We start from the raw sequence: 12,175 nt of genomic DNA, 5'->3' as shown, positions 1-12,175 counted from the left end.
GCTTGTTCTGATGAAAAGTTAAACTGTAAACAGCAGCGTAGTGAATGAGGATCTGTGTCCACGAATCCTCAGCAGTGACAACACTTAAACATCATAGTTCAAAATCCTTAATGCACACCTTTTTCTCCACGGTGTTGAAATGCTCTTAGCTGTAGAGGAAAAAGTCTGACATATTTCATGACCATTAAATGTTAGACAAGGCTCTGAAAACAAGGTTACGGTTACAAACAAAAACCTCTGCTTGTGCGCACACACCCTAAATCACAACAAATAAGACAATAGTAAGACAAATTACTACAAAGTCTTGTTACCACTCTTCATATACCAGTGTGACAAAGTCCTGAATGCAGCCTGCATGTTAGTACATCAAGGTCCATCTGAGCTTTAAATAAAATACACTCAGATTTTCCTTGGATTTTCAGAGTTGCTCAGTTCATACAGGAACTGCAGCAGTCGGGGATAACGTGTCGCTGTGTTGCTCCTCCATGTCAGCCATTGAGACTAGTCGCAATTTATTCTGAGGAAAAAGAGAGAAACAACAAGACATTTTTAAAAAGTTTGAATTTTTACAATTTTTTTTAACCTAAAACATAAACAACATAAACAAAAAAAAGGATTAGGGCTGTACGATATGACGATATATATCAGATGACGATATAAAAATGTCTATCGTTTCATATTATACACTATTGTTTGTTTTGTGGTGTTGCAAAAGAAACTGTTTACGGCAATATTTTTTTCATGATTTTGATGGTCACTGTAGTTGCTATATTATTTCTTAAAGTTCTCTCTTTCTCTTATACTTACAATAACCACACTATGGACGGACAAGTGATTGTTTTTACGTGTACTTTTGTTACCAACAATGACAGTAAAACCATTGTGTGGCTCTGCCGTCCACTTGTTTATTTTCCACATAAACCTTTCACAATAAAGCTCAAGTTTCTGTTGAGACTTTTCAAAATAAACTGAAATGATATACATTATTCTCAAACATAAAATTTCAGAATATGCATCAAACAAATGACCTCAAATAAAAACATCAAGTAAATGGCGCTTACAGTCACCACGCAGATGAAGGCACAGAGAATACCAGCACAGAGAATACCAGCATGGGGTATGGTTCATGGGGGATGGTTCTGCCTCATCCTGGCTGGATGAGGCAGAACCAGCTAGCTCCAAACAGAAGGACCAGCCAAAACAAATCAAGGACCTTATTGTTAAACGAGGGGCTACCTCTGTAGCATGGACATGGTTTCGTTATGAAAAGTCTGACACGCCCCAGAAAACTGTACTATTCAAATTATGCCACAAACTGGTCCCCACCACCACTCAAACATGACAAACCTCTTTAACCACCTACACAAGAATCACATGAAAGAGTATGGAGAGAGTTTACGAATGAAAAGCAAAAAAGAGCTGTCAGGTGCTCAAAATAATCCTTAGACTCAAACGTTAGAACAGGCTTTTCCTTGCAGCACGCCGTGTAATAAATACTCAGAAAGAAAATGGCGGCCGTTTAAACTCATGTCTAAAAATGTATAGTTTCACGCATCGGTCAAAACACTCGACTCCAGGTACACGACGCCCAACTGAAAACACTTCACATAAGTCGGGTTGCCCAAGAATCACAGAATTTACAGAAAATGCACTATTTTGTGATATATATCGTTATCAGGAGAGATACGTCTTATATTGGGATGTGAGATTTTGGTCATATCACACAGCCCTACAAAGGATTATAATTCACGTAGAGTTGCATACACATAGCAGCATTCTGTTGCAACAAAAGCAGTTTATAATCACAGTGACATACATACCTTGAAAAACTAAATCAACCACAACATTAAACTCACCTTGTTTCTGTAGAGAAGGTGATCAGGGTTTTTCTTCATTTCCTGAGAGCAGCTGCTCTGGATCATCACCAGCTTGTATCTTCATCTTTTTTTTTCACTCGGGGAAGTCTTTCCTTTTCTTGGCCATTGCTCTGCACTGGAAAACCAAAGTGTGTGATCAATAAGGGATATTTTTCCACTGCAGGACTTAGAGTGCTTCAAGTAGTGATAGCTGTTGATCCATTTCTCAAATAATCTGTAAGGTTCTGGATTTTTAAGAAAGATACAAATATCTCTGCTTATGTTTGGCTAAAAGCTTGATATAGACACAACAGTTTATAATATGTCAGCATCCCCCACAAGGCATATAAATCCCCTGCACACCAGCACTGTGCTTACATTATAGTTCAATCAAGAAATAGTTATTATTGATTTATTATTGAATTTTTTTTAGTAATAATTATTAGTATTTAATCACATTAGCACAGTGGGGTGACAAAAATATTCCACATACTAGAAATGCTGCTCAACATTTCATAAATTACATTTTCAACAATTGTTGGAGTAAAAACACAGTTACAGGGAAAATATGTCTGTCTGTAAATATTAACTAAACATTTCTATGGGTGGGAGGGGAGAGGTAAGTGACGGGGAAAGGTAAGCGACCCATGTTGTAGGTGACGTCAGACGCCGGAGATTTGGCGAAAAAAAAAAACAGCGAATGGTAGCATGGAATTTAACAAAGTTTCTTTAAACTTCAGTATTGCCAAATAAACTAACCAACTGTCATATAACTAACAACATCTGTCCTATCATCTCTAACACCCTGGAGGACAACGAGGAGAGTTTAGACGCTCTCCAAGATTACATCGACCGGTGCTTCCAAGATTTAGTAATGAAGAAGGCCCAGAGCGCGTCTTCCGGCCAAAGCTGAGACGCCGTCATCTAAAAGATATCGCCCGGCAGACTCCCCCGGAACAACATCGCCTGCCGGCAAAGATATCGTCGACATCCTGGAGTCAATCGATAAGCGATTGTCCAGTTTTGATGCAAGGCTGTCCCTGGTGGAGATCTTACACCGGGAATTTAAATCTCTAAAAGAATCCCTGGAGTTCAGCCAGCGGCAGGTGGAAACACTTGCTGCGGAAAACACCACGCTACGGGACTCGGTCAAATCTCTAACCGAAAATGTGACCCAATTAAACATAGAAAATAAAAAAATAAAAGAGACCGTTATAGATTTACAAGCCCGTAGCATGAGAGATAATCTGGTGTTTTCTGGTATTCCAGAGTCTGCCGGGGAGGACCCGGAAACGACCGTGAGAAGCTTCATTAAAATCCACCTGAAGCTGCCGGAGGACACGGTGAAAAACATAGGGTTTGATAGAGTGCATCGCATAGGGGCTCCGAAGACAGGAAGCGGGAGACCACGTCCTATTGTAGCCAAATTCGGCCACTTCAAGCAGAAGGAGCAGGTGAAGAGTCGCGGCAGAGAGCTGAAAGGAACGGATTTCAGCGTGAACGATCAGTTCCCCAGAGAGATCCTGGAACGACGCAGGGTCCTCTTCCCAGTCCGACGTAGTTTTATCCAGAAAGGCTCCCGGGCTGTCATCGCCGTGGACCGGCTCTACGTGGACGGACAGCTCTACCGCGACCCTGGCATCACTCCATGGCTGTATTGACCGCACACCAGATAAGAATCCGCTACACTATTCTCTTCACTCACACTCTCTTGTATTAACTTTTGCTTAACTATGTAATTTCAGTTTGCTAATTTAGTATAACGTCACTGTCACTCTCCGCCAATGCTTTAATTGGAATGTTTCCGTTTTTATTTCTTTTTCCCTCTCTCTCTCGTGTCGCGCACCTTGCTCTTTGGTTTATTTGCTTCTCTTTTCTATCACTATGTCGATCACCTGTTTCCCTATCCATCCACAAGCGACACTGTCTATTTCTACATGCTTACTCTGCACGATCACGCACACACATGCGTTTAAAGGCAACACATTTACAACAGCCACACAGCGCACACAGATATAGGACACATGCACACATTTGCTCATATTAGTTATTATGCACACACATAGTCAGACCTATGGAGCTTCTTACCGCGCATTTTCTTCTCTTTACTCACCAAAAAAAAAAAAAAAGTGTTTCCATTTTCCTCACCCATCTAAGCGAGACATACAGCGTACATCATTAGCCACAAACACACAACTATGGGCATGCTAAGATTTGTCACATGGAATGTGCATGGAGCTGGCTCTAGGGAAAAAAGGTTAAAAATACTTAACCAACTTAAAACATTACAGGCAGACGTTGTTTTATTACAAGAAACCCACATGCCTGTCACAGGTTTGAATAAACTTAAAACACCTGAGTTTCCTAATGTGTTCTCAGCCTGTTATAATTCTAGACAAAGAGGAGTAGCAATTCTAATACATAAAAATATTAATTTCACAGTACTCGATACAGTTATAGATCCAGAGGGCAGATTCCTAATCGTCAAACTATCTATACTTAACCAAAAGCTAGGTATTGTAAGTATATATGGTCCAAATGTTGATGACCCCTCATTCTTCTACGTTTTTTTTAGTACACTCTCCGAACACCTAGATTGCACAATTGTTCTTGGGGGAGACCTCAACCTGGGACTAAATGAAGAAATGGATAGGCTCAATACGGCAGGAACTCAGCGTAACTGGCAGTCCACAAATATAATCAAACAGTATATGAGCGACTTTGGTCTTTGCGATGCATGGCGCTCCCTTCACCCCAACAGTAAGGAATATTCTTTCTTCTCACATGTCCATCACTCCTACTCTCGTCTGGATTATTTTCTGGTCAGCAGCTCACTGCTGAGTAACATTACAGACACTGAGATTCATCCTATAGCTGTCAGCGATCATGCTCCTGTACCTTTAACACTAATACAGATGAATAATACTACACCAAGAAAAAACTGGAGATTTAATACATCACTGCTCAAAGACGAAGAGTTTATCAAATACTTTAAAAAAGAGTGGACTCTATATTTAGGCTTTAATGACATTCCTGGAACATCAGCATCTGTCCTCTGGGAAGCAGGGAAAGCCGTGATGAGAGGTAAAATAATCTCTTTCTCATCACATAAAAAGAAAGAAGAAAACAAAAAAATTCAGGAACTAGAGAAAAACATCAAATCCTTAGAAAAAGCCTATGTGTCACACCAATATCAAGAAATATTAAACAAAATACGCAAGACAAAACTAGAATTAAATGAAATTATTAATAAAAAGACTAAATTCTTAGTACAAAGACTTCGCCTGCAAAATTATGAACACGGTAACAAATCCGGACAATTTCTTGCTAACCAGTTAAAAATCAATAAAGAAAAAACAACTATATTTGCTGTTAAAGATTTATCTGGGAATACAATATATGATCCTAAAAAAATAAACAAAATTTTTAGGGATTTCTATGAAACTTTATATACACCACAAATAAACCCATCTAAAAATGAAATTGATCAATTTCTCGACAACATAACTCTCCCAAAATTATTAGACATCCAAGCAATGGCACTGGATTCGCCACTGACGCCAGGTGAACTCCAGGAAGCTCTGATAAGTATGCCCAATAATAAGGCTCCTGGTCCAGACAGTTTTCCAACAGATTTTTACAAAGAATTCTGGACAATTCTGGCACCAGTTTTTCACAGGATGTTGCAGGAAATCAAAGAAAATGGTAGACTACCACCAAATATGAACTCTGCAAATATCAGTCTCTTACAAAAACCAGGCAAAGACCCTGTATTTCCTTCAAGCTATCGTCCAATATCCCTTATAAACTTAGACCTTAAAATAATCTGCAAAGCTCTCTCAAAGAGATTAGAGAAAATAACCCCCCTTTTAATTCATCCTGACCAAACTGGTTTTATAAAAGGTAGGCACTCATCAACAAATACACGTAGATTACTTAATTTAATAGACTACTCATGCAGTAAAAACATTGAAACCATAATATTTTCTTTAGATGCAGAAAAAGCATTTGACACAGTTAACTGGAAATTTCTATTTGCAACTTTACATAAATTTGGTTTTGGACCCTCTGTCATAAACTGGTTAAAAATATTATATAACTCCCCAACAGCTTGTGTCAGAACAAATGACCAAACATCCTCCAGCTTCTCTCTTCTGAGGGGCACCAGACAGGGATGCCCACTCTCCCCTTCACTGTTTGCAATTTTTATTGAGCCACTAGCAGCAGCAATTAGACAGGCTACAACAATTAAGGGCATAAAATGTAAGAATATAGAACATAAAATCAGCCTTTATGCAGATGATGACGTTTTACAGCACCCAGAGGATGGTCGGTGTACTCCAACCCACCTCTGGCGCTGGTGCCCTACCCTCAATTTTAAATGCATTTAGACACTAAGGGTTTTCGGGAGGAGCCGTGCTGCTCTCCGAGAGGAAGCTAGTACCATGCTCTCCTGAGTTTTAAATGCACTTTAGAACAGCACACAGCAACACTACATATGAGCGGGCGTAGGGAGGTTTGAGGTCTTCACTCACCCCGGTTCTGTTAGCCGTCAGGGCTGGGGGGCTGGGAGGAGGTGCTGGCCGTCAGACTGGGGTCTGGGATGCGGGGCCTCCCCGCTACTGCAGATAAGGAGGCGGTCCGCTTGCCTCCACCCCAGAGAGAAGGGTTACATGTCCTGGGTCTAGGTGCGGCTTGCCCCTCTGAGGGCGGGGGTACCTGGACCTGGGATATAGAGTATGTTTGGGGAGTGCGACTGTCTGTGCAGTGTCTATTTGTGTCTGTCTACACGTTGGGTGAGTGCCGAGTATTTGGTGGTGCATATGGAGTGGGAATGCACGTCTGTGTCCGCGTGTGCCTGTTCGTCTGTGTCTATATTTCAGGTTGGGTCTTAGACTCAACCTCTCTGGTTACATCTCAGGCCCTCTAAAGTACGGAGGCCTATCTCCCCTCACCACACTCCCTGCCGGTGGCTGATGCCCTCAGACGTTGGTGTGTTGGTGGTCCTTGTCGTCTGGGGCTGGGCGCTCATGTATGTACCGGCTCACTCCTGGTGGCTGATTGGCGGGGCCGGGCGCCTGTGGCCCGGCTGGGCTCCTTCCGGGGGGTGGGATGCCCTCAGGCCTCTGGCCTCTGGGCCTGAAGCTCGGTCCTCTCTGGCACAGCTGGCTGCCGGCAGAGCCCGCGGGCACGCCACTGCAACCCCCTCTGGCCTCTGCTCCGTAGCTGCGGGGTGACCTCTCCTTTGGGGCTCTACTCAGCTCTTTCCAGGAGGGTGGCACGGTTCCCCCCCTTTGGTGGTCCTCCTCGGGTCCTTGTACTCTGGGGCCTCTGGATATCTGGGGCCTGGATCTCCTCCATACCTGCTTCATACCCTGGTGGACGGAGCTATGGCTCCCCACACTCCCTAGCAGATCGTTACATGGAGAAACCTTCGGAATACAAGCATGCTGATCCACACAGGTGTGCACACGGGTGTTCACAGACGCGGACTACACCTTTCTTGGCTGCTGCCTCAAAGCACATTGTGCGCTGTCTATCTTGTGTGCTGCACAATATCGTTTATTATTTAATATCTACTGTTATCTACAGTGTTGGGGAGTAACGGAATACATGTACCGCCGTTACGTATTTAAGGCTGCAGACCCTGAATTGGGATACAGCCGTTGAGGAGGTAATTTAGCTGTGTTGGATCAAGGACACATGTAAAATCTGCAGGACACTGGCCCTCAAAGCCTGGAGTTTGACACCTGTGCTCTACAAACAAGTTTAGAATTGCATCCGCCCATGCTTATCAACAAATGATGAAAGTGCACACACAACAAGTGAGTTATCTCTACTGAATCTGTATCAAACTAAAGTGAAATGTCTTTCAAAGTGCAGCTATTACTGAGACTCTGTCAGTGTGTTAGATTAATGTTTGAATGATGCTATGTCCAAACTGAATTATACAGAACCTTGAACACACTTGAATCAATATTATAGATCTATATATAGATTCATCCATCGATTATCTTCAGCTTATCCTTCTCAGGGTTGCAGGGGTGGTGGAGCCAATCCTAGCTACCATAGGGCGAGAGGCAGGGTAAACCGAGGTCAGGTCGCTAGCCTGATGCAGCGCTAACACAGAGAAACACTCGCATTCACACCTATGGGCAATTTAGATTCACCAATTAGCCTAACCCTACTAACTGCATGTCTTTGGACTGTGGGAGGATGCTGCAGTACCCAGAGAGAACTCACACAAACATAGAGAGAACATGCAAGCTCCACACAAGTGGGATCAAACTCTGGGCCTTCTTGCTATAAGGCAACACCGTGCCAGTGTGCTGTCCTATGTATATATTTAAATGAATATAAATATCCATATACCGTCAAATCACAATGGTACATTTATATTATAAGGTTAACCCACTTCAGTAGAGAGAAACCCCCAACAATAAGAAGAGCCCCTTATGAGCAAGTACTTGGTGACAGTGTGAAGGAAAAACTTCACACAACAACACGTTGACATGGAAACAGATTTTACTACAGCAGTAGTAAAACTGTGCCTGTTCTTGAACATTCAAACATTTTAGCAGGCTATGGTATTAAACAGAAAATGCAATTTTAGTCCAAATTCACATGATGTGTTTCAGTTTGGCAAAACATCGTGGAAATGATCAACAAGTTTAGTTTTTCCATGATCAACAAAATATGATGCGTCACAATGAATTATGAAATGCCATTTTCTCCTCTCATTTCCTCAATGGCACTATTTTGCCATTAATAGAAATTACTTAAAGAAATATGTCCTGTCAGGAAAATAATTTCAGGAAAAAAATTTAACTCTTTGTGGTATTAGTTTTGAAATAATCCACCTTCCTCGTCTGATTACTTGTATTTCATAAATAATAAATGTAAAAAGCATCCTACTGATCTCTTACCAGGAGAGACGCTATCAGCTCTACCACAGAAGTCAGACAGCTGGTTGTTGAGAATGATTCCAGTGCTTGGAGAGAGGACCCCGGAGCCGAATCTGTAAACAAAAAAACTAAATTAACTACAAAGCCAAGACACTCTTTGTAGTATAGAAATAGTCTAAAAATAAGTTCCTCCATAATCTCTTAAATCTTCAGTTTCAAGAAAGAAAAATATCTGATAGCTGGTTTCTAGCAGTGAAACAGAATGATGCAGGTACTGACTCATCGTTGATGCTGCTGGTGACAGACACAGCAGATCCATCTTCAGCCAGCACAGATACATGTGTGGTGCCGATGCTGTCCAGATACAAGTTGATGCCAGGATCACGAGTCTTGTCGCTGCTGATCAAGCTTCGTTTGCTGTCTGCAAAGCTATCCTGTGTCAGTTTCTTTGCCATCTGTGTGAAATACAGAGAATTAATAAAATGAATTAATAAAACTAAATAAATATGCACATTACAGAAAATACATTGCTGTCAAGAAATTTATAAAATTGGAGCCAAATGTTAACAGAATTTTGATCATTGATCCATCACTGATGTAAGATGAATGAATGAATGAATACTAGAGGTTATAATATTGGTTAGTGATCAAGCTCAACATATGACTGCCAAAGATAGAGTCTCTGAAATTCAGTCATCTGTGTGAACTACAGAGTATCTGAAAACATCACATTACACAAAATTATACTTATATTTAAATACTAAGATAATAATAACAATAATATATACATACTAAATTAAAGACAAATATTAAGCCAATTTAGGTTTATGTGCTTTTAAAACTTGTATTTATATGTATATGTTTTAAAAGCTACATCACTGCTCAGAATGATGCTGAAATGAAAATGCTGAGACTCAAAGAAATTCTTACAGCACTCTACTGGTTCTCTTCACCCTTAGTGCTTCTATAAGAACTTTAATTGTAAGTAGCAGCCAGGTACTGATAATCAAATGCCCCTGATTGATCATTAACAAAGGTGAACACTTCTGTAAAAGCACTTTGTTAACACAAAGTCACAATCTCAACCCAACAAATTAACCTAAAGTCCAACTGTGCAAAACTCAGAGATATTACAAAAAAAACCTCAACTCATTATCAGTGTGCATAAACTGACTGTGGTGGGGTGTAGTTTGTGGATGAGCTGCAGGCAAGGGGCGGTTTGTTTTGTGTTTTGTGATGTGGTATTGTTACTTTTAATTGTTTAGTCACTTAAATAGAATCATTCTTTATGCAACAAAGCAGGTGCAAATCTGTAGGATTTTGAGATACTTACTTCATCTGAGCTGAAGTTTGGATCGCTGATATTTGTCTTTAATTCATTGGCAAATTTTAAAGCTTCAATATAACGGTGATAAAACAAAATCTTTTCATCAGTCGTCTTAGGTTCTGATTCCATTTTGTATCCTAAAAATATTTTTAAAAAAAAATTTTTTTGGATTGAAAACATCAATTCTTAGTGTATCACATTTGTAAAGATTGATAAGCATCATTTTCCTATATGAATCAAACTCTACATGCTAGAAGCAACAATCAGGAACCTTTCATGATGTTGAGGATGAGGCTGAGGATGGCTCCTCCTGCAGGGGGCGGAGGGAAGTACAGCTTATACTCTCCCAAAGAAATATTCCACGCATCAGTCACTTTAGCTTCATACAATTCCAAGTCCTCCCGTGTGAGGTTTCCTCCTGAGCAAGAACAGTGAAACAAATGATTCTGCTGAGTACAAATGAACACAATGCATTTCATAATCAAGAGTTTGAATGGATCGAGACAGATCACAGTGTAGCCTGTGAGGGATCATGTTACAGTTTTCCAAAACCAATAGATTTTTCTAATTTGTAATTAGAACATTGTGCCTGGCAGACATAGAAAACGGTCAGAAAAAGAGCAGGATGAAACCCATCTGATAATACCTTCATTCTGTATGTCACTGGTTAAATTCTTTGCTATTGTTCCGTTGTAAAACACATCTGGTCCCTCGTTTGCGATCAAAGTGTCAGCCAGTTTCTCAAATTTCACAGTATCACCGGTCTTAAGCAGGTTCCCATTTTTATCTAAATATAACTCCCTAAAAGACAAAGACAGTGAAATAAAGCTGAACCATTCATTGTTTGCTCTTTGTATTTTTGAAATCACATTGTGGGTGTTTTTCATACCGTAGTGACGTGTTACCAATGCGTGGGATGTGTTGACCTTGGTAGTAAGGAATAGGGAATCCTTCTCTGGCTAATTTGATGGTCGGCTGAAAGAGGTCGGCCCAGGGCAACTTCCCATAAAGCCGGTGTGCCGCTTCATAACCTCGAATTTCCCCAGGAACCCCAATCCATTTGCTATCTGGTTAGATAGATAATGGATAGTCAGTGCTGGAAAGTCCCACATACATTTGCTCGTGTTTTGAGTAAACTGTAAGGTCCTGACCTTTAATGATCTGAGATGATGTCTGTTATAATTTGGTGCTTTGTAAATACTCTATTCTATTCTGCTCCATTTCAGAGGGAAATGTGTGTGTTTGTAACTGATTATGTTAGAGATAACATTTTGCATCTTACAGTTATTTTAAGTTTATTTCACTATATTTACACTATTTCTGGCTCAAAGAAGCATTTAGCATATCTTATATTTACTTTTCTTACTGTTTATGCAGCCTGTGTGCAGGAGTGTAGCACAGAACTCTGGGCCATATAAATAAATGTTGTCTGTAGCCCCCTTTCTTTTCTTGATTCATCTTTCTCACACATATTCTAATGTCTAATTTCTTTATTTTTTAATGTCTGCCACAAGTGAACTGCTCCAACTACTCCCAGTTCTTATTGCTGTCCATCCCATACTCAAATGCTGTCAAAAGACGCTTCTTAACAGAGACTATGCTGATTCTACATATGGATCCACAGCTTCCCTTCAAAGTCAACACACTATAGACAATCAGGGAGTAATGCATGAAGGTCATTTGTACTCTGCTGACAGGAACATATGGGACAGGGACATGTGCATCCACAGCAGCCTGTGTCTCTGGCCCCACTTTAGCATCTCACAACATTTCCAGCTTCACCTCCACAGACAGATAATCTGCCAGGGAACGAGTGGAGATTAGCCAAATTAATCAGAATCAGAATCAGAATACTTTATTGATCCCTGGGGGAAATTATTTTTTGTTACAGTGCTCCATTTTAAACCAACATTAAGACAAGACAGACAATACGCTAACTAAGAATAGTACAATATATACATATATATACATACATACATACATAAGTCACTTATAAATAAATATTTGGAAAAGAAACATGTGTAGTTGTAGCAGCAAACAGTGTGTTAAGTGGATGCGTTAAATGCGTTAAATTAGAAACAATGACT

At 40.5% G+C, this 12,175-nt stretch overlaps 2 protein-coding genes across 2 annotated transcripts in view; both read right to left on the bottom strand.

Annotated features, from left to right (window-relative positions):
• Nucleotides 1-12,175, bottom strand: part of LOC146656966 (glutathione hydrolase 5 proenzyme-like) — a 168,223-nt gene that overhangs the window by 149,881 nt on the left and 6,167 nt on the right. Inside the window, exons 3-4 of the mRNA XM_085425071.1 lie at nt 10,978-11,155; nt 10,735-10,889 (exon numbers count right to left, since the gene is read on the bottom strand). Of these exons, the coding sequence (XP_085281197.1) occupies nt 10,735-10,889; nt 10,978-11,155 (333 nt within the window). The remainder of the gene's footprint in view (nt 1-10,734; nt 10,890-10,977; nt 11,156-12,175) is intronic.
• On the bottom strand, nt 7,873-10,724 carry LOC146656967 (glutathione hydrolase 5 proenzyme-like). Its single transcript, XM_085425074.1, has 6 exons — nt 10,721-10,724; nt 10,360-10,506; nt 10,095-10,225; nt 9,041-9,216; nt 8,783-8,874; nt 7,873-7,976 (listed from the first exon to the last, which is right to left on the bottom strand). The coding sequence occupies exons 1-6, from the start codon at nt 10,722-10,724 to the stop codon at nt 7,873-7,875; spliced, it is 654 nt and encodes a 217-aa protein (XP_085281200.1).

The sequence above is a fragment of the Rhamphochromis longiceps genome, linkage group LG12 (genome assembly GCF_057381845.1).
Source record: "Rhamphochromis longiceps isolate RC_006_pf linkage group LG12, R_longiceps_female_GT1.1, whole genome shotgun sequence".
Classification (NCBI taxonomy): domain Eukaryota; kingdom Metazoa; phylum Chordata; class Actinopteri; order Cichliformes; family Cichlidae; genus Rhamphochromis; species Rhamphochromis longiceps.
This window is presented reverse-complemented; position numbering and strand designations above follow the sequence as displayed.